Genomic DNA, 23,091 nt, shown 5'->3' with positions numbered 1-23,091 from the left:
GACTGAGCATGGATTAGCAGAGTACTATCTGGAAGGGATTGCATGGCATGTTATAATAAATATAATATAAAATATGTCCAGGAGTTGGACTTTGATGATCCGTTTGAGTTCCTTCCAACTCAGAATATTTTGTTTCTATTTTATTGTAATTAAGTATCAGTAACAATTTCAGCTTTGCATAAGTCTTTCTTAGCAAAGCTGCTCAGTCATCTACTTTTTTATCCTTCCTCTTATTAGTAAAAAAAATAAGGAAGCAGCAGGTGGTATCTTAGTAGAAACCATTTAATATTAAGCTCCATATTCAATCTTTAGTCACTGCTTCCTCTTTGTCACCTTCTCCCAGTCTTCATCACCCAAAGAGAAGTGTTCAATTCAGTAGAATGGACTTTTCCTGCCTTTTTTTTTTTTTTTTTTTTTTTAAGAAAACTCCCAAATTTAAGGCATTAGGTGGTGCAGAAAGTAGGAAAAACAGCTATCACAAAAGTTACAAAACCATTTTGGACAATTTTTTTTTTGTTGCTCTTTGGGTTGTTTACATTGATGGATTATTTCCGATTTCCAGGATAGAACTTCTGGTTGATGCAGAGCTGGAATTTAAATCTGCATCTCCCACCTGGAGATTTATGTGTTCCAGCCAACCTGCAAGGGCCAAACATTTGGAGAATCATCATTAGAATAATGGAATCCCAGAACGGTTTGGGTTGGAAGGGACCTCGAAGATCATCTTGTTCCACCTCCTGTCATGGGAATGGACACCTTCCAGGTTGCCCCAAACCCTGTCCAACCTGGTCTGGAACACTTCCAGGGATGGGGCAGCCACAGCTTCTCTGGGCAACCTGTGCCAGGGCCTGCACCACCCTCACAGCCAAGAATTTCTTCCTAATGTTCAATCTAAACCCATCCTGTCAGCTTGAAGCCATTCCCCCTTGTCCTATCGCTCCAGGCCCTTGTCCAAAGCCCCTCTCCAGCTCTCTTGGAGCCCCTTCAGGCACTGGGAGCTGTAAGAAATCAGAAAAGAAACTGGAAGAAGCCTTGGAGCTCCTGGCAGATGAGCAGCTCCCTCCAGGAGAAGTTGGGTACAACTTTCAGTGACCTGCACACCTCTCACACGCACAGCCACACAGGCACGAGCCTTGCTGGCAAATGCTTCAGTTTTAGAAGCCTGGACATAATGGTAAAGGGAATAAAGGATTTTCAAAATAAACAGGCTTCCCTGTATGCTTTTTAAGAGTGAGTTCTCAGCTCTTGCTTATTGCAGCTGAAACAATGACCACCCCCATTCCTTACCTCCCAGGAGAGTCCAGAGTGACTGAGTTAGTCATGACCCAATGGTCATGACAAAAGGACCCATTCTGGTTCAGCTGTGACACTGATGTTCAGATAAATGCTGTTTCAAGGTGCTCCCAACACAGGCACAGAAATAATTCAATCAAGTAGCAATAAACAACTTTCTCCTGTAAAAATTTTTTTCACCTTTCCTAATCACAGAATCCTGGAACGGTTGGGGGCAGAAGGGACCTTAAAGACCCTCTCATTCCAACCCCCTGTCATGGGCAGGGACACCTTCCACCAGACCAGGCTCCTCCAGCCTGACCTTGAGCAAATGTGTATTTGTATTTTTTTGCAGACAAAGCAAAACAATCATTAGAACATTCCCATTGAAAAGGAAATAGATAAACAACTTAACCATTTATTTGACTGCATTGTATTTAGACAACTTGTACATTTCATAACCCCACTGTTTTTGTTCTCATCAAAAAGGATAAAGGGACAGAAGAATATAATCCACTCAAAACAGCAGTCCAGTATTTCGAGATACACTTGCTATTCTCATAGATGCCCACCTGATACCTGAACTCCAACAGAGCTTGTAATGTTTATACAAGACCTGAATCTTTTCCAACACAGCACTGAGTTGTAGCAACGTCTTGCAGTGCCCTGAAAAATAGTTTGTGACGTACGACGTGACGCCAATTCCGTGATGCCTTGCAGGTGATGAACCTGATATCCTAAAGAAAAACAACATAATGCAAACATCCAGACTGACATGTCAGCCAGTAGCAACATCTGGGCAAATTTAAATATAAAAGCAAACAACTCCTTCGTTAAGATTTGTCAATGCAAAAGGCAAGGGAGGGGCGGGGGGGGTGGGGGAGAGAGGACTGTGTTTTAGCAACAGACAGGAGAAATAACCAACTTTTCCTTGCTAGGTTCCTTTTGAAAAGCTGTTTGCAAATTCAGGACTTCCCACTTGATATCCCAGTCCCAAGCAACACAGAGAACAGATCTGATCAGTGTGACCCAACACATGCAGCTCCAGTGCCTTCGGTGGTGAACTGTGTGTGACGCAGCAGCGATGGCAGAACCTCTCAGGCCATTGTGCTCCTTGGAAAAAGAAAGGGAGACCTGCACCTGCTTTGTGCAGTATTTTCAAAACGTGCATGGCAACAGCTACTTCTTACAATAAACAACCAGAATTGTATTTGAAGTTTGCTCAGGTTTTGGCAGCGAGAAGCGATTTCAGTTCACTTCTAAGCCGGCTTTTGAATGTGAAGACACCCACGGCTTAAATATTAACCAACAGAAAAACTTGCCTGTCTGGCTTTTCAGATTTAAACATCAGCAGACACACAAGACAGCCCAGTTTGGAATTTGTGATACAAGTCCAACAGCTGCTTGTATGGCATGAAACCTCCCTGATCTGTCTCCTCAGCTCAAGCCACCCAGAGCAGTCATTACGTCCTGGACCACAGCTGAGAGAAACCTGACTCAACTGATTCCCTACCAACGTTTAAATCTTAAAAACAATGATGAAAACTCCTGAAAAGCCATCCAGAAAAACTGGCAGACCTGAGGGATGGGGATAACAAAATTTTGTCATGTTACAAGGCAGCAGTGGCAACACACAGGCTTCACGCTGACAGGTCGTGGGAGCGCCAGACTCCCCTGCACAACGCTTTGTCCTGGGCACCCTTTTGAACATGAGTTTTCTTTGCTGAGGGGACAAGCCCCCTCGAAAGCACAGATGGTGTCTACAAGCAGAAAACTCAGAAGGGCCAATTTCGATTAAAAACCTTTATTTTCCAAATACAACTCATGATTTGTACATGGTAAGAAACGTCCATCACCATGTGCAATTGGTCTGTGCAAAAGGCGGCTTTGCTTTAAATCCAGTTTTTCCTGCACAGGGTTCTTTTTTTTTCCAAATGTTACTGGAGGTAGGGGTTTTGTTGGTTTTGTGTTTTTTAAAGTGTAATTAGCAAAAAGAAAAAAAAAAAAAGAAAAAAAAAAAGAAAACAAACCCCGTGACTCAAACCAAACCCTAAAGATAGAAACAAAAAAGTGTAGTAAGGCAAATCTGAAGAGTTCACTCTACTCCAGAGAGTTCATCCTTTCCATCCCTGTACGGGCCATTCCCTTAAGAGTTGGAATCCATGATCCTTGTGGGTCCCTTCCAACTCAGAATATCCTGCAATATCTGTGATTATAGAGGTGTTTCCATAAGTCAACTAATACCTTGGGGGAAAAAAAACAAACAAAAAAACCAAACAACCCAACCGATTCATAGAACTGGGCTGTGGAATCACATGGAACAAGAAAGCCTCGACACCTAATTACTGAAAAAAACCCAAAACTGATGGGTGTTATAAAACTTCTGTAAGCCCAATTAAAGAGAGGGGGGAAAAATAAAGAGAAAAAACAGAGCAAGAGCAAATGGGAGAAAAAGAGAAAGGGAGAGAGAATTCCTTCCCCGCTGCTTTGATTTTGGAGGAGGGGGGGGGGGGAAATAATCCCCCGATAATTTAGCTCATGGAAGTTTAGAGAAAATGAGAGCAGCTAAAAATGCATACAATACACCTTGAAATTTATTTCCAAGACCAAGAACCAAAGATCGAAGCATTTTAGAACACTGAAGCAAAGCAATCTGAATCTGAAAAACAAAAAAAAAAATTGTTCCAACTATCTTAAAATAGCTGTTTTTCAGAGCTTCTAGCAATAATTTCGATTAAATAAAAATCATACCAATTTACATTAATTTTCTATATTTTCTTTTTAAAGTCCCTCACTCTTTTAATGAAAAAAAGTGCATCCAAACCCAGCAGAGACTCACTGGTGCCATCAGGTTCTCTTTTAGCAGCTACTCAAGGTTTTCAAAATAGCTTACGTTTCTTGCTATAAGAAGGGCCTTCCAAACCCTCATTTGGGAGAAGCATCCAAATTATAAAAATCTGAAATAACTTATTATCGAATCCAGAATTTAAATAAAAGCAGAATTTGTTTCTTTTTTTTTTTTTCCTTGCAAAGACAATTGAAGAAAGCAAAAGAATAAAAGCATGCACTCCAAACTCAGAGGTGAAGACAAATATACTTATCTATACAGGCACTGGCAGACGCAATTTAATGGTTACTGTTACTCGTTGTAACACACACCCCACCCTACAATACATTTTTTCATTCACTAATCACTGAGGTACCAATATTTAAGAATGGAAAAAAAAATTCAATATTGAAAAATAAAACCTAAAATTGAAGCCTCCTTTTTTTTTTTTTACTTTTTTTTCTTCTTCTTCTTCTTCTTCCCCAGAAAACTATGGCAATTTCGGTATGAAATGTTAGTATACTTATAGAATTTTACAAGCTACGTTGGCTTTTTTTTGTGTGTGTGTGTGTGTGTGATTTTTATTTATTTTTTTTTTAATTTTCTGGAACCAAAAAGTGGCTTTTCCCATACAGGTTCTGTGTACGTCAAGTACAAGTCGGTAATTGCAGATGAACGAACGTTATCTTGGCTGTCAACTGGCACATCTCTGGCTGGTACCAAAAGGACTCGGGAGTCGGAAAGAACCGGCTTTTAATTCGGAACAAACGCGCCATGCCCAAGTGCAACGAAAAATGTGCGACACTCAAAAAACGGGGACACTTTGACGGGTTTTCTGAAGAGCTGCATGGGAATCACTAAGTCCACCTGCGAAGCAATTCTGGGAACAGATTGCTCGGCATGCAAAGGCCGACTCTGCGCTGCCGGGGGCCGGCGGTCGCTCCGTGGGCTGGGCTCTCCTAACGCAGCCATAGTTTCAGACGCAGTGCATCAACTCCGTTTAAATAGTATCTGAACAGCCTCTTGTCTCGCACAAAACCAAGGTTTTCATAAAGTTTCAAAGCAGACTTATTTGTGATTTCTGTTTCCAATACAACCTGGAAGGGGAAAGAAGGAAGAAAAAGCGGCGTTAGCTGAGTAGATCGTGTTAGTTTAGTAAGAAAATGCAAATACGTGACCACTGAACCCATTTCAGAGGTTTTATTTAAAGGTGCATTTATCAGCAATTGATTCCTCCTTATATCCTTACTTCATGAAGCAATATTTCCACATTAAGCTTCCCGTCCCCACACTCGAGCTTCCCGTCCCCACACTCGAGCTTCCTGTCCCCACATTTTAAAAAAACAGCACTTTTAAAAAAACATTTAAAAAACCCAGCAGTTAAACAACAACTGTGATTGTAAATGATGTGTCAGGATTTTAGTTCTTGTCTGCAAATAGTGTTTCAGCTCACCACCCCTAATAACTGGGGTAAAGAACACAGCAACAAATAAATCCCAAACAGCCCCCATCTCCCAGCATTCCCCCTCCCCCTCAAAAAAACCCCCCACCCAAATCCAAGCAACCACAGGTGAAGGTCCAAAACATACTCTGAATGAGCAACTGAAGCTCCGCATGTCACAAGAACTTGGCACAGGAGGATTTGTTTAATTATTTAATATCTTTGACCCCTAATTCATTAGATTTAGATAAAAGCTTCAGACTGATACCAGCTGTCAGATCCAATGTTTGCAAGGAGTATTTGTACTCAACACAAGTGTCACAGATTGTTTGAAGGGACCTTAAAGACCATCCCATTCCGATCCCCTGCCACGGACAGGGACACCTTCACTAGACCAGGTTGCTCAGGGTCCCATCCAACCTGGGTACCAACAGATACCCCAAACAAATCAGAGGGCACACCAGGAAGAAAGAGCATCTATTCCCATCTTTTTTCCCTGCCTGTGTTGTGAGATCCCAGTTGCAGGAGCACCTGTCAGCAATAACTCAGACCAAATCCAAGTGGAAGTGCAGCCCAAATTAAGCAAAGACCTGAAATTGCCCCAGAAGTCTCAAATACAGGCAAAGAAATACACTGGCATTATTTAACAAGAAGTTACTTAACAAACTCAGGTATCTCCCTCTGAATTTCCTCCCTCTTTCCTCCACATGCACTGGACAGAGCTCTGCCATAACTGCTGATCCCAAACCCAGCCCACATAATAAAAACTCGCTCTGCCTCTTTACTGCTCTCCAACTCATCTCTTTAAGGATTCTGCTCCTCAGGACAGGTCCTGGTTGCCCAAGAACACAGGCTGAACTAATAATGTGACTCAATTAATTCCATACATCCCCATGGCAATGAACACATCAAACAGGAGCTGATGGTCTCTGCAGGACGAGCACAGAATGGAAATACAGGACCAAAATTTCAGCCTGGATTTGTAGAGCAGTTTAAGCCAATCTACGTTCTGGCCTCTGCAGCCCCCAATGCCTCCAGGTGCACATTCCCATTCCCCCTCACCTCTCCTGCCAGCCCTCCAGGCTGGTTGCTGAGCTCCTTCCAAAGCCAACTGGCACAAAACTTTCCCTTTTTCTCTCCATGGGGGTTGTTTTCTGCAGCCTGAGGGGTGGCTACAGCGGTGTGAAGGAGGGAGGCAGGCAGTGCCTACACTGGCCACCTCCAACGAGATCTGAAAACCCATTTGATGTATAGATTTGACTCGAGTTTCGAGCTGCTCTAACCACATTCCAAGGGATTATTCCACCTGTGCTTCTCAGCACGAGGATGTTGAAAGAACGATAAACAACCCGCTGAACAATGTAAGACTTGGAAGTAGCTCGTTTTACAAAAAGGAACTAAGAGTCACACATTAAAATATTAATCATCAGAGTTCTTAAATTACAGCAGGGCAGAGCTGTACACTCAGGACAACCTAATTCAATTCTTAGTCCTGTGGCAAGAATTAGGGACTGAATTTCTCTAGCTGGCACTTCACAGAGCACTACTATCAAGTCTTGTGACTTGATGGAGTACTCAACATCCTTATCCATTAAAGTGGATAATAACTGTTCACTTACAGCTAATAATGGAAGCACAATAATTTTCCTGGAGACTGCTATTTTCTACACATTGTACAGCTCCTTAATTCAAATTCAAACCAGAATTTTAATGCCAGAAAGGATATCTGACCCATGTAAATCCACCATGCAGAGGATTATTTGAATTCTTAGCTACAAATGGCATTCACGTTCGGAAGTTTAGTAACCTGGCACAGTGATATAACAAATCTCTTTTCAACTGCAAGCTCCGACACCTTGCAGTGCTAAAACCCTTCCAACACTGCAGGTGGTTGAACTGAAGGGAGTGGTTAAATGTTGAAATACAGGTTTGTTGGAATCCCACTACCTGAGTGAATGCTCATCTTGAAAGCAAATGCAGGAGATTTGCTCTGGTATTTCTAAGGAAGTCTCAGCACAATGAAAAGTAATTCCCTGATCTCAACATGCTGCAGCTAAAGACAGGTTTCTATTGCCAAAACGGGAAACACAGGCATATTTTATTCAAATTTCATTAGCTTTGTTTGGTGAAGAATGCACCTCTTCCTGTGTGAGATTTTCAATCAAGCTCCAAACCTTCAATCACCACATTTATTCCTGCCCTTCTGGGGTCGATTCTGTTGTACTCACATGCCTGTTAAATCTCTGATAGCGCAATCACATCCCCCCTGGAGAGCAGCAAAGGACTGCATTTAACAGCATTTTCTGCTCAAGTCGCAACTTTCTGAAGGTTGTTACTTTCTCTTTAATCTTAAATATCATAAACCTTTCAGCTCAACCCTCTAATTTTACCTGGGTTTAGAAGCAAGAAATGTTCTACAGTGCGAGTGGAGCCCAGTGTTCCTTGTTACTACATTTTCATACCTTGAATTTATTCCTAAGCTGAGGATAAGTGGAGTGGTGAAGCTTTCCTGCTTCTTCAGTTCAAACTGTGAATGAACTCAAGTTTAAAAACCAAGACATGGCAAGGATACAGCCAAACCAAATAAGCAAATGAAGAAAGTGTTCCCAGCACTCACTGTTCTTACTTTCAAGTCTGACATATCATCAGACTCAAGTTATGGTGTCCTCAATCAATTTAACTGCCTTAACTTTTAAAGAAAGGCAGTGCCCAAAATATAACACTTCATCCTTTAGATGATTTATAGATTAAGGTAAAACTAAAATATTAATAATGTAATGATTTCAAATAGGACTCTATAAAAATACACATTTAATTTTTACTAGTGTGGTACTGAATTAGAAAGACACCAGTGTCAACGTGTCACTGGTGTGGTCAAAAAAACCTCATCTCAAAATCAACCTGAAGTTTCCATAGGAACTCACAATTCCTTTTCATGCTCTACATTCTGCTTACGAAAAAAAAAAAAGCTTTTAGGAGTCCCACTTACAAGAGTCTCACTTTGATTAGTTACCAGTTGCACGGTACATTATTTCAGTAATATGAGGTGAGTGAATTGTATGCAGATTACTCAGTCATTTGTTACAGATGGAAAACCCACATATGAATGAACAGCTCCTCCTCTCTAATTGTAATTAAGGGATGTAACAATTCCACAGGAAGGTCTTCAGCAGCACAATTTTGGAAAAATTGCCTGTCAGGAAAAAACTAAGGAAATGTACAAAAAGCGGGCAGACAGCACCTTGCTGCAGTCAGCACGTGCTTTCCCCTTTTTAAACCAGGAGAAAAACCCTTTCACAACTTTGGGGCTGGGAGCAAAACTATTCCCCTTCACCTGATTTATTTCCATAGTTCCCCTTCTCCTATGCAACCAGCCTGTGGTTATCCTAAATCACTGTGGCTCACTGGAAACTCAGGGTGTTGAGCATTCACTACCCCAAATATCAGAATTCATTAATATCAAGTGCCCAAGAAAATCACAAAGGTAAAAAAAAAAATTAATATAAAACCCAAAGATCCCTAAGTTTTGTTTGTAATGTTATATCCAGGCACTCCAGCTCGAAGCAGGCTGTACTTTCTTCAGGCTTGAAGGTTATTTCTAGTTCACCCACCCACCCCCAACCTCAGATCACTTCCCTGGTTTCTATTCCAATGTAGGCCAGGGGCAGCTCCTCCCCTCCACACGGATTCCATTCCAGCCAATTCACCTCCTCACTTGCTCACCCCACTCAGAGAAACCACCCCTGTGGAAGGATATTGCCTCAGCTCTGAGGGGTGGAATCCAGCACAAACTGCCTCACTTGTTCCATAGGCCTGGCTTAGTTTATTCCCAGTAAAATTGCTTACAGGGAAAAAAAAAAACAAACCCAAATGTCCTTAATCGCTAAAATATTGGAATATCACTGAAATATTTGAAATGACAAATCACTACTGATGTGTGGCAAGATTTTCATCTGTGGAGTTGTATAAATCCTTTATCTTTTCAGGACTCAATGCTGATACCTCAAAAGTCCAATTTATGATATTCTGAAGAGCAACACACTGAACAAAGCATTTATCAGATTCTACACCATAAGTTATTAAAATTAAGTCTATTTACTGCATCTATTCCATAATTAGACTGAAGGGAAGAGTTTCCAAGCAGCCTTTGGAAATTTTTCATGACACCCACAGCTGCATATTTATGTTGTTAATCCTATTCCAAGCAGGTTTCAGAAAATAGCTTTTTTATTTTGAACTGCAGTTCATCTTATCTCAAGTAGCAGCATCTTTTTATTTTCACCATGCTTCTGATTTTATTAAAAGATGTAAGAAAACACCTTAAGAGCAGCAGGGTTGATTAAACTGTTTACACACCTCACAGAGACAAATTACTGTGATGCACAACTTCATCTCTGATCAGCTTTAAGCATCAATTAGCCAGAAACTGAACTCCTGAAAATTGTTGTAAAAAATAGTGAGAGCAAGAGTTGGACAGAGATTTTAACAGGTGGCTTGTTGGATTTTTCAGATTGTGGTCAGGACTGAAAACTCAAGTGGTACAAGTAACCACCATCATCATTACTTTGCACCATGTGTATGTGGAGGAAGCCTGTAATTGGTGGCAAATTTTAAAAAAAAATCAAACAGGAAGATATTGGCTGTTTGGCTGTGGATAACCTGTATGTGGAAAAAAACCAACATAAATATAATAAATCAGTGTGTTGGTGGGGTAGAACATCAATAGAATCCTCTGCTTGCACTCTACACTCCAAAATTTAGTTCAAAATTCTGCACCAGCACAAGACTCAGCTGATGCAGAAGCCCCCGAAAGCAGGGCATGAGTTTGGAATCATCATCCCACACAAACAGGGTTACAGATTTCAGACTGGAACTGAACCATGACTGCACCCACAGCATTCACTTCAAGGAGTTTGAATTGTAGGGCCTTCAGTTAAAGAGAAACAGTATCTGAGAAATGCCCTCTGCCCCTAATCCAGAGCATTTATACAGCACCAGAGATGAAAATCTGTGACTAAGACTTAATGAGGCCTCGCTGCAGATCAGCCTGCAACCCTTAGCACATTTACTTCATTTTTATAAAAGCAACTTAGAAATGAAGGTACATGAGAAGGAGCACACACAAATTCAGAAATCAGACAGTAATTACTGCTGCTCAGAGCTTGAGTAGAAACAGCCAGTTCTACTCCTGACTCCCTAACAACAGTGGGCAATTCACTTCTCTGCATCTCAATTTTCCAGCTGTGATGTGGCCACTAGCCCTCAGTTATTTAGCAATTTTTTAAAACCTTGAATACTCTGGCAGCAGCAAATCAGCTCCAAACCACAGTGGAAAGCAATGGGGAAAACAAGCAAACCAACCTTTTCTTGATTAGTTCATTGTAGTAAGTAGTAAAAGAGGTTAGAGAAAGTGCTACATAGCATGAGAGAAGCAACAAGCCAAAACAAAGAACCTGAAAGAATTACAGGTTGAACATCAATTAGAGAGGGGTGAAAAAAAAAGACACCCTTAAGTAGAGCCGTGAAGGAATCCGAGGGGAAGAATAAATAATCTCAATGAATAAAGTCAGAACATTCCCAGGGATGCTACAAGAGTCAACAAGGGAAAAACAATCAGGAGTAAGTGCCCAGAAGTCCTGTGACACAAATTGTAGCTTTGCATGAGAAACTTCACCACGGGGAAGAGGGACAATTGAGGGAGCAGTTGAAACAAGATAACAGAGAGATCAAAGGCTCCCACGTCAGGAACAAGCCAACAATTGCATCGTGCCGAGGAGATGGGAGTCAAAGGGACAGATAAACTGATTAAGGAGGATGGATGTAGGGAGAGCTCCTCACATAAAGACAGTTTGTTTATATATAGAGAGAGAGAGTAGGGACTGTAATGTGGTAAAAGACTAACAACATTAAGGCCAGGCAAAGTTCCACAGTCACTCTCCTTCCAAGTTTTTGTTGACATGCTAAATCACTCCAGCTCTGTTTGTGCTACCCAGTAAGCTGTGCAGTGTCAGAAGAGCCTGATGACTGGGATCAAACCACACTGCAGCACCACAGCACACCCTGTTCCAGGAGCAGGACTACACACAGCACCACGCTGCACTGCTCAGCAGCTCCTTAAACCAGAGCCCGTGGAGGAAAATGTGCCTGGGAGGGAAGGCTAAGGCAGCTTCACAAAGTAAAACAAAAAACACTGAGCAACTAAACAAAGTAAAACAAAAAAACCCACTGAATTCCAGCGTTATTTATGATAAATTTAGAAAATCCATCTCCTATGTGTGCCATTTCTTTTCCTTTTTATTATAAGGAACTTCTTACCAAGTTTGCCACCTTTTATTATTGAGAACTTCTTGCCATTTCTCACCGAAAAAAAGTCCTGTAGAAGAAGAACCTGTGAAACCAATCCACACGTAGGAGAATGCAAACCATTTACATTATGAAAGTTTTTGATTCAGAAAATCTTACCTCGTCACAATCTCCTTCAACCATAGCATAAATAGCTTTCTTAACCAAGTTTGTACCTGAAATACAGATTTCAGTCAGTGTCAGAGTTGCAGTGCAAAACAAAAAAAAACCCAAAAAAAAGCTGTTTTATAAATGACTAATGTGTGCTACCTACATGACATGACACCTGGGGAAGGCAGGGAGGAAAGAAGAACACAAGAAGTTGCAGTCAAGCTGCAGCCTCAACATTTGAACATGATAATAACCCTTCAAGTTATCCAGAGACTCAGCTTAAATGCAAGATTCTTCTGACATGGGGATATTAGAAACAGGCTGCTATGCTTAACACAGTGTTATATATAGCCTTCCAAGATGTGATTCATTCCTTTTTGTTGCATTTCAAGTCAAAATCTGCTGGCATGTACTTGAAGGACATTCATCTTCCAAGGGAATTTCCTCTTACTAAAACAAATACTTCTATTAGTAACAGAGCTCATGAAACCACTTTTCTCGTGGCTCACTCCCCTTTGGATTTGCTAGGATTTAATAATACTGGTGAAGCCCATCCCTTCCCCTCAGTCAAGCATTAATTTAATTTTTTTTAATTGCTATTTCTCATCTATTTCACAACAGTTCTACAAATGTAATATCCCTACCTGTCTGTAGAATTGGGGTGAAATTGGAAGCTGATTTCAAAGTTATTAGTGGAAAAAACTGCTGTTCAATGAAATTGCATAAATCTCACTTCCATAAGAAGGCTAAGGAAAAGGAAAAAAAACCCCAAGGAATCTAGAGACTGTTCGAAAGTATTCTCAAAACTTTAATCAATTAAGATTTTTTTCATTGAACATATGATGAAACTGTAGTACATTTAAAGCAGATCTTCGGATTAACAGCACACTTTGAGAAACAGGCAAGGTGGCAAACGTAAGAAAAAGTCAACAAATATAATGCTAAAGTCAGCAAGGCTTTAAAGATAAATTCCATTTATACAATTCTAACATAACCAACTGACTAAAGGGAGGGAAAAATCTTGCAGGGATCTTCATAATAACAGCATTAGCACTTATGAATCCAAGCACCTGCAATTAAATTATGGTAGACTCCTTCATGACTCAGCTAAAAGGGAAGGAGAGACAGTGATTCCTCAGCATCCTGCTCCACTACAGAAACCAACAATGGCTTTTGAATTTGCACTGGAGAGGAAAAAAACCTGCACACGCTTGAACAGTCGTGATAATACATATCCTGTAAGTTTCTTGGGGGTTATTTTTTGAAGAGAGCAAACACAGTGGTATATTCTGCAATGTATCACTGTATTTTTCAACTGGAAGTCATTTTCTGTCCTTAATCACAGAAGTATGAGCTGTTCAGTGTAAATGAGTGGTGAAGCACATTTCTAAGCTTTAAAGTTGACGTCTGTGTTTTAAGTTAAAAACATGTTCCAAAATGTAATTTCACAATAACAAGCACAAAAAAAAAATTAAAGTTCCATAAGAACAAATCTTTAATTAAGACAACCTGGGTAACTGGTGTCAGAATGAAAATCTCCTTCATCAGGGCAAAACTGATTAATGAGGGAGGACAAACTCCCTGCCAAGAGTGATTTCTTTACCACGAAACTTCCCAGCAGAACAGATCTCCATTTCAATCATTCAAGTAACAATACACAGCTATTTTTCTTCACTTATTAATACAATAATGAGCTCCATACATTCTCCCCAACGGGCAATATATGCATAATTTATAGGGAGAAGCCAGGGAATAAGTTCACTGAAGAGAAGAGCCTGAGCACGACATGGAAATACAGTGATGAGGGCATGTGTAAAAACACAAAGCAATTCCCACTGGTGCTACTTGACAGGGGTAATAGGCTGAGGTCAGGGGCTGCTGCCTGCCTTTCTTTTTAGCTTTATCATACCCCAGGTGTGAACCTCAAAGGGCATCTCAGGTTATTTTAACAAAATCAGAGAAGCCACGGGGGAGCTCGTGCGGTCGAGTAAGTCGGGCATGACAGACAGACAGACAAACCACCAGTTCAGCTCAGCTTAAATCTTCGTGACAGCTACAGTTACCCCAAAGACAGGATTTAAAATAAGAACAAAAAAAGGCTTTTCTTACCAATTCCTTTTCTTCTGTATTTGGAATCCACTGCTAACATGGCTATATAACCTCTGCGGAACATCTTTTTGTGCATATCCAGCTTGCAGACGATGGCACCTACACACTCCTCCCCTACCATGGCCTTAAAGACAAACATACATTCTCAGTTTGGGATCTGCAGTGCCTCCAAAAGCAGTAAATCAAGTTCTTTTTTTTTTAAATGAAACAACCACAGAAAATTTGTTTCCATAAAAAGGCTACAAAAAGATAACGAAATATATTTTAGAAATACCTCAAAAAATATTAATACGACTAAAAGGCTCTTATTTCTTTATTACATTCCAATAAACTTAAAATTAACAACCAGTGAATTGTCCCGGAGAGAATCACATTATTATTTCACAAAGTCTACAGGTAAGAACACGTGTGATTGAAAAGGGGGAAATAAATAAAATAAAATACCAGGTGAAGGCATAAATCAACCCTTTCACATGGGCTCCTGCAAATGGGAAAAAAAGTCCCTTCTTATTTTATAATAATCTGAATTTTCCTGTACAAGGGCTGTGGTAGATAACGTGCTTAAGTTTTGTCTGGTTTTAATGTCAAGGCCACAAAGGATCAGGGGAAAGTGTTGCTGCATTTAATCTTTGGAAGGGGTAGTTTTCAGTCATATGACAACAGAGAACAAACAAAAAAGCACAGTTAATTTCACACACTTTAACTATTCAGAGGGTTCATTTGTTAAGAGCTGTGCACTGGCAGTTAATCCCAATGGCATTGTCACAGGATCTGTGGTCAAGGAGATGCAGTCACTCTGAAATATTAAGAAAAACCCCCAAAAAGAAAAGAACCCAACTCCTCCCCAAGCACTTATCCAAACACTTGCCCTCTGTGTTCAGCAGAATTTTACCATGAAATAGAAAAGGAAAGGAAAACTGAGTCATATGTTAACCGGAGGGTTAGGCAGCATGAGGGATTAATGACATTATAACCTGCAGCAGCAACAGCGAGCAATGCTCAGAGCGGGACAGTATCCAAGGGGAGAAGGAATTCCTGGGCACTCAGGGAAGATGGGCAGAGATAAAAAGAAGCTCCTAATTGCACATATGGGTGTGTAAGTGGATGCCACAGGCAGACCTGTGTCTGCAGGGGGAACCAGCCCTGGGCTTAAGCGCTGCAGCTAAACCGGGACTACAGCACATGATTGGCACAGGCATGTGCTGGCACAGAGTCCGGGTAATCCAAGTTTTACAAGTGCAAGGCATGTCAAATAAAAAGGACTTGCTAGAGCCAGTGCTGCCAGGGCTCAGAGCAGCCCACCTGTGAACCCACAGCTCCTAAGTCTAAGTATGAATTCTGTAGTCTCCAAACACCTGAACCTTTATGTACACAGCTTGTGGGCCGAAACTCCATGGGCAGAAGGTTCCTTCCTGCAGGCTCACACACACACAGGCTCTTCACCCCAAAAAGAATAATGTCTTGGAGCATTCTCCACCTGGATGGTGGGTTATTAACCAAGTTATCAGCCAGGAGCTGTAGCAAAAGGTGAAATGAAGCAGCCCAAAATGCACAAGCTGCAGGTCCAAAGCCCTGTGATGCAGCATGATCTTAACTCCATTTCTAATAGAGCTGAAGCAAATGTAATTATTGCTAAGTTTTTATTTGGCAGGAAACCACGTTTTAAGACGTATCCAAGAACAACCCTGAGCAATCTAACAAGTGATTTTTTAAAACAACAAACAAAAGCTGTAGCATGATCTAACTGGACTGAAATACCCTAAGCAGCCCTTCACTTGTTCCAAAACACACTTTGTCCCATAGAAAAGAGAAGCTGTGCTTATACTAAAACTGTGCATGCAAAGTTTCAGCTCGAGGCAAGCTCTGTATCTCGGCTCAGACCTGAGAAAACCAGGGAGTTAAATAAAGAGTATCCTCAGCCAGACTGCTCAGAACATTGCTATAATTATGCAGAGTACCTAGATGTAATCTTATACCTCACCAAAAAAAAAAAAAAAAAAAAAGCACACCACAAACCAGCACGTTATAGTTATATAGCTCTGCCCTCCAGTGAACACGTGCAAACTGTTGATCCTAACAGCTATGTGGAGAATTTTTAAGATTTTTTCTTTTTTTTTTTACACACTTCAAGAGTAGTGACAATCTGGACGCTCTGCCTATCTGTGTTCTTGCTTGTTTTAGGGCCCTTTTTAGAAGAGTTCTATTTGTGAATCATATGTTTAAAATGCTAAATGAACAGCAAAGAATTTTGTTTCAGTGATCAAAGAAGCAAATACCCACTGGTTTTACCACTGCTGCCAGAGAGCTGAATAAAGAATGACTTTGTTACCAGTTCCCCAAACACTTCCATCTATTTCTCTGTCTTTAGGCAGGTAAGTCTGGCAGTTAATCTATGGCTGTTCCACCCACGAAGGGAGTGCTGCATTTCCACCTCAATTTGAGGGGTTTATTTTGTTGCCTTCCCTCTCTTTACTCCTTCTCTCCACCTTTATCCAGAGCTGGAAATGAACCTCAACTGTGATGTGAAACTCTGTAATTAATTTCCTGGGGAAAGTTAAACTATGTAAATAAAAAAAAAAACTCCAGACTAAAATAGGGAGAGTGAGGAGGAGAAAAAAAAAAGTAGCTCCCACACAACACCATTTATGAAAAGATAACCATGGGCCAAATTTTCTTTTCAGGTATGAGAGGACTTCTAAACATAAAAGTTCCTACAAACAGAATTCAGCCCAAGGCACTATTATATATCATAAACCCAGCAGAGTACTACAAGATTTACTTCAATCCTAAATTCTTAGTAGCAGGATTAACATACATGAATCCACATCCAGTATTTGCATCAACTTTGTGCCTATGAATAAGTTTAAATGTTTAAAACAAACTAGATCTTAATATACTGGAAGAGTTAGTACAGAAACGTCTGTAAATCAGCAAGAACACAACTTTTCACAAAATCAATCAATTTGTACTGATTTCATTAGCAAAGATGGCATTAAGTCTGTCAGCCTTAGAGCATGCATTTAATACCCAGATCCTGAGACTCTTGTTCCCATTTAAAGAAGATTAAAACAAGCAACTGGCCCCAAATGGGAAGTATTTTAAATACTTTATGACTCAAACACAGTAGAACCTGCACTACTGCACCACATTTTCCTTTCACACCTGCACCAAAATCCATCCCAAAGTATCCCAGACATTGCTCTGTAAGAACTGGCTTACATTTAGGGATCATGTTACCCAATGCCATTAGAGGATACATTCAGGCTAATGGATTTAACCTCACGTCTGGCACTTCAGGCAGAGCTCTTCCCGACACTGGGCAAACCACTCCATCCCTCTGCTTCCACTCTACACAACAGGACACCAGTAATTCCCTCCTCCCATGCAAGGAACTCCTTCTCCCACTGCTGGAATAGCAACACTGGCTCCTGATCCCTGCTCAGGTGCTGCAGTGACTGAAGCTTTCACAAAGCCACCAACAGCCCGTGTCTTAAACCATCAACACTCCTAAAACCAAGCTGGAATACAGAGTTTGCAAACTGGGAATGAATCCTATAAAACTTCTTCCTACATCTGCCCTGTCTGACTTCTCAGACATCCTCCCAACTTTTCCGGTTTTCCTTTCACGTCCCAGCTTTCCACAACTGAAAAACAGGGACAGAGTCTTAGAAGTCTTAATTTCAACACCAAGTACACTGGGACTCTGGAATAAAATCCAATTTAAAGAAAAAAAAAAAAAAAAAGCAAAGCATTAACATAAAACAAGATCTTAACTGCAGTCATTTAGGATTTACAACACATCTAAAACCACTTACATGGAATTAATAGGTTATTTTTAAACTTGTGAAAGTTTAAATTATAAACGCTGCTATAGCTGGTGGCAAAGCTCGGAATCCAGTAAAAGCACAGATTTTCCAGATTCTTCTTAAAAGGCAGCTGAGTGGTGCAGTGAATTACAGGAGAGGTTACAGCACTCAGCCAGATCTCTGCTTTTATTACATCCTGCCTTATCCAAACTTTGGCACAGAGCAAGGTTTCCTAAGCTCACCTCTCCCACGCTGAAGGATTTGGAGAACAATTTTCTGAAATATTTAATATATCAGTTTTAAATAGAGGTTTGGGAACTTTCACACTGCTAAGACGAGAAGCTGCAAAATAAACCCACTTTAAAAAGGAAGCTACAACTTTGGAAGTGCATTTACAATCATTGTGGGGACAAATACGTGGTGATGCTTAAAAATACTCCAAGTGAAAGAGAAGATCCCCCTTTCCCCTGTCATTTTTTGGCAGGAGTGGCTATCATGGGTCATCTGAAGAGAAACTGGGCTGACAGAGCTCCTGGGAATAAGTAAAAACCAAGTATTTACAGAGCATCCACACCTAAACACATAGTGCAAACCTGCTCTCCCAAAGACAGGTGAAACCTGAGTTTAAACAGTTCATGGAATCACAGAAAGGTTTGGGATGGGAGACACCTTAAAGACCATCTAGTTCCAACCTCCTGCCATGGACAGGGACACCTTCCACTAGAAATTTATAGAGGAGAAAGTTATTACCTTGCAACAGTTCAGTTGCTGCAGTGCTACCCCTTACAGTCAAAAAAAGTTACACAGACAAATCTGACAGTAAAATTAGCAGGGTTTTAAGATTCCCAGTATCTCTGTGTCCTTTTAAACTGGAATATGAACTTCTTTGAGCGTACAGTTAAGAAGTGGTTTGATCCAGCACATTGGTGACCTGTTAAAGTTGGTCCTGTGCCTTCCCCCACAGAGCATGACCCTAAAACATACACACACTTATAAAAATATTGTGGTGGGAGGGCTATCTTGGCTCCCCAAATCAGAGGAACACAAGGGCTGGCACAGGCCAGGAGGAGGGAGTTGAACAGAAAGGAAAACACGTGGCACCTTGGGCTGCAGCAGCCACTAAAGCAGCGGTGCAACTTGCTGAGTTTTGGCTTGGCCTTCCCAAGTTTCCGACCCAGGAGATAAAAATCATCAGGAGTAAAGTTAATAATGCCCCCAGAATACAGCTTTGCACTGCCACGATAGGAAAACGACGGTTCACTGCATAAAACATCAGCAAGGGCCAAATGCTGATTAGTTCTGGAAAATACACATCCCATCTTCAATTACAGTGGATTTGTACTTTTCCCTCACAGGGAGGGAAAAGGAAATCTGCCCATGGAGCACAATGAAGACAGGTGAGGACGTACTGGGAGACTTTAAAAACGGTAATGGGGTGAAATTCAGCAAAGGAATTGGCTGAACCCTTACAGACCTTTTTTCAGATACAATCAAATCACAGGCCAAGCCCTTTTCCCAAGACAATCAGAACCCAACCAAAACCTGAAGCCAGAAGGGAGTGAGGCCATTAAAGACAAATGATTCTGTGAGATCAGGCACTAAGCTTCTCGTTCACCATCCCGACACTCCTCCTGCTAATTGGAATATGCAGTCCCTGACTGAAGATAAATATTTTAAAGGGACTTAGTTCAGGAACCCATTAACTGCAGGGACAAATTAAATATTATAGAGGAGAAAGTCTTCATGAAAACCTGAAAAAAAACAAACCTTAAAAACACTAAAACCAGTCACAAAAAACAAACTCCATGAAACTTGACTCAGCAAACTGCAAGACCTTCCAATTATTAAGCAGATTTGCAAGCTTTAGACATTCACAGCCATATACTCCTCTCTACAGTTTTAGGTGCTTTATACTGTGCCATATTTCCAAAAAGAATGGCAAATACACCGAGTTCAGGAAAAGTTTTGTTGTTCAAGGCTGTCAAAAAAACGAAGCTGTCACTACAAAATAAGCTGAAGACACTTTCTCTTCCTTGAGTGATATCTCATTCTTTGAATGCACTTAGTAGAAATCATCTGTTTTAATGCTCTGTCAAACAACTTGTCATTGCTCTTTTCATAACAAAATTCTGCAGTTATTCCCTGACAAAAAAACCCATAATGACTTAAAACCTAAACAAGTGCACTGTGATCTCAGAGTATCCAGCATTGCCAGTGATACACCTGATGCTCCAAGTGTGGACTTTTGTTGCTCGGGAGCTTTTTTTTTTTCCTCAGTATGAGGTAAATCAGTCACACACAGTGCTTGAAAAGCACCACTGTGCTCTGCTCAGCACCCTTGTAATGGCAAACATGACTCTGCATCCCACAATGCTCTCCAATATTTCCATATTCTGTTGTGTTCCAGAAGGTAATGCTTTGCTCAACTTCCTGTAATCCCACTGTGTTCCCTCGGCGGGGTTTCAAGAGGCACAGCTCTGAAAATCCTCCTATAAATCACACAAATCCTGCTATAAATTATACCAGATCCTAAACCAAGAACAGTCAGGAAGTTTAGGGCCAGATGGGCTCCATTAACCTCACCTCCTGCACTCATTCTATCAGAATTTCACAGAGATACCCCTGAGCTGGAGGGTGTCCTGGCTCTGGGTAAACCAGACCTTTCAGAGAGGTGTCCAGCCTCGATTAAAACATCAAGGGCTAAGAATTCATCATTTACCTTAGCAAGGAAGTGCCACACGCTCCCCAAAACGTTCTGTTGTGCAGATGTTAAGTGTTCCAATGAGTAAATCAAACACAGTTAAGCTCTTGCTATGCACAGACTCCCCTCAGGCCAACTTACACTCACTTTCTTACCCTTGTGGACGAATTATCATCCTAAGAGCAGCTGAGGCACAAGAAGTGCTAAACATTTAGGAAGGCAGAGGAGGGGGGGCAGCTAAACCAATCTTTCAGTAGTGCAGCAGGAAGAATATAAAACTAAATTGATTGTTAGTGCAGGGAGACAACCTGGGCAACACGAGGATTTCTGTGAGCACCATCGCACCTGTGAAAGCAACACAGCTGGACCTGTCTTTGTCAAAGCAAGCTCACAGATCAAAAAGTCTGCTAAGCCTTTCACAGTTCCTCTCCACCTACCACGTCCCATTTAGGTGCCAGCCCCGCTTTAGTCAGTTTTAAAGCCATTGTGCAAGAATTACTAAGCAGTTGTTGTAAGGCATTAGTGGACTAAGTACTTTCTTTTTCAAATCCAAACCCAGGAACTGAGGGAGAATAATAAAACGAGCTACCAAAGGTCACAAAAGTCAATGTCAAAACCTCGATTAGGAGCCTTGGGTTTCTGGATGCCAGCCCCGTGCTCAAACCCTTTCCCTCACCACTTAAAACACGTGTTAACAAACGCAGGAACTTGGGGCATTGCTTTACTTACACACGCACAGGTCACCGGGGGACAGGTACTTCCACAACAGCTCGGTCTCATCCACAGAGAGATTATTAAAAGTATTTCCACAAACCCTTCCATCCTCTCCTCCCCAGCCCCAAACCACTCCCAGCTCCTTGCCCTCCCCGCCACCCCTTCCCCTCCCCTCGGGCACTTACCAAAAAGCAAAGTTGTGGCCAGTTGTGGATAAAATACCTATAAGTGTAAATGGAGTAGGGTTCAGACAGATCTTTGGTGATCAGTCTCATGATATCGGGCATCTGCAGCTCTGACTCGTACTGGACGTATCGTATCGTTAGGTCCTCCTCGGGCTGACAGTCCGTTCCCGAGCCTTTCAAACTGCAGGCAGCCGCTAAGGACCCGGAGAGAAGCTGCAGGGACTCCTCCTCCTCCTCCTCCTCCCCTCCTTCATCCCCCTCCTCCTGCTCTTCCTCCTCCAAGCCAGTCTCTCCCGCCAGCCCATTGCGGGCCGCAGTCTTAGCAGCAGCAGCAGCGGCGGCGGTCGCGGTGGTGGCAGCAGGCTGGCTCCTGTCCCCTTTCCCAGGGGGGGAAGCGGCAGGAGGAGGAGAGGGTGCAGTCCTTCCCTGGGGAGGGAGGTGGTTGGCGTGGGGGGCCGAGCAGGGCGCCGCGGCGGGGGCGGCGGGGGGCGGCTGCTGCTGCTGCTGTCCCGAGCCCATTGTTTTGCTGGCTCGCTTGTTCTCCAGCCCCTCGGGGGCCGCCGCGGCCTCCGCGCCCAGGATCTTGCCCTTGAGGGAGGCCCGCAGGTGCCGCAGCTCGGGGCTGATGAGGCCGTTGAGCTGGTGGTTGTGGTGCGGGGGGTGGTGCTGGTGGCGGTGGTGGTGCCGGTGCTGCGGGGCCCCCTTGTCGCCGCTTCCTCCTCCTCCTCCTCCTCCTCGCTGCTGCTCCCGCTCCCGGCCGCCCGCGGGTCCCTCCTCTTCCTCCTCCTCCTCCTCCTCTTCGGCCTCCTCGTCCTGGGCGCCGGTGCAGGCGGCGGCGGCGGCGGCATAGGAGGCGGCGGCGGCGGAGGAGGAGGAAGCGGCGCCCCCTCCTCCTCCTCCCGCGGGGAAGGGGGAGAGCGTGTCCCCCTGCGGGGACAGGACGCTGCTAGGCCCCGGCGGAACCTCGGCCATGTCCTGCGGGAGAGACCGACACAAACTCACCGGGGAGGAGGAGGAGGCGGCGGCGGGGGGCGCCAGGCCGAGCAGAGGACACGGGGAAAGGGGGGAAAGGGGGAAGGCGGTGGTGGGGGCGCGCTCGGCGGGGAGCGAGGGGAGGAGGGGGTGGGGGCGCGAACAAAGGCACGCGCGGCGCCCGGGCCGCGCCTCGCCGCCCCCGCAGCCGCCCGCGCGGGCCGCCCCGGTGTCCCCGGGGGCTCGGGCGGGGCCCGTCCCGGCTCCGGGCCGGGGTCTCCTCCCTCCCCCGCCCCACTCACCGCCCGCCCGGGCCGCTCCTGCTCCGCCGCCGCCAAGCGCGGCCGTAAAGCGCCCGCCGACAGCGCCGGCCGGCCCTGCGCGCGCGACGCTTCCGCGCTTACGGCGGCGCCTGGAGACGGGGGCGGGGCCGCGAGGGAGGGCGGGCCGCCGCGCGCGGGCGGGGCCGTGTGCAGAGAGCCCTCAGAGGGCGGCGGGAACGCGGGTACACGGAGATAGAGGGATATGGGGATACAGGGACACGAGGGATTATGGGGATACAGGGACACAGGGATAGGAAGGGATAGGGATGCAGGGACACGGGGATAGGG

At 43.3% G+C, this 23,091-nt stretch overlaps 1 protein-coding gene across 1 annotated transcript; it reads right to left on the bottom strand.

The window, feature by feature from the left end:
• Positions 1–1,670: 1,670 nt before the first annotated feature.
• Positions 1,671–22,828, bottom strand: NAA30 (N-alpha-acetyltransferase 30, NatC catalytic subunit). Its single transcript, XM_050334921.1, has 5 exons — positions 22,783–22,828; positions 21,509–22,483; positions 14,103–14,226; positions 12,003–12,058; positions 1,671–5,196 (listed from the first exon to the last, which is right to left on the bottom strand). Exons 2-5 carry the CDS (start codon positions 22,478–22,480, stop codon positions 5,059–5,061), a joined length of 1,290 nt encoding a protein of 429 aa, XP_050190878.1. The 5' UTR covers positions 22,481–22,483; positions 22,783–22,828; the 3' UTR covers positions 1,671–5,058.
• Between the last annotated feature and the right edge of the window lie 263 nt (positions 22,829–23,091).

The sequence above is a fragment of the Myiozetetes cayanensis genome, unplaced genomic scaffold (genome assembly GCF_022539395.1).
Source record: "Myiozetetes cayanensis isolate MyiCay16 unplaced genomic scaffold, myiCay2020 scf6-25, whole genome shotgun sequence".
NCBI lineage: Eukaryota > Metazoa > Chordata > Aves > Passeriformes > Tyrannidae > Myiozetetes > Myiozetetes cayanensis.
This window is presented reverse-complemented; position numbering and strand designations above follow the sequence as displayed.

Coding starts and splice junctions, on each gene's coding strand:
- NAA30 (XM_050334921.1), bottom strand. CDS start 22,480: ATGGCCGAGGTTCCGCCGGGGCCTAGCAGCGTCCTGTCCCCGCAGGGG. Junction 12,059..14,102: donor ATACAGAAGAAAAGGAATTG/GTAAGAAAAGCC, acceptor TCTGTATTTCAG/GTACAAACTTGGTTAAGAAA. Junction 5,197..12,002: donor TTGAAGGAGATTGTGACGAG/GTAAGATTTTCT, acceptor TTCCCCTTCCAG/GTTGTATTGGAAACAGAAAT.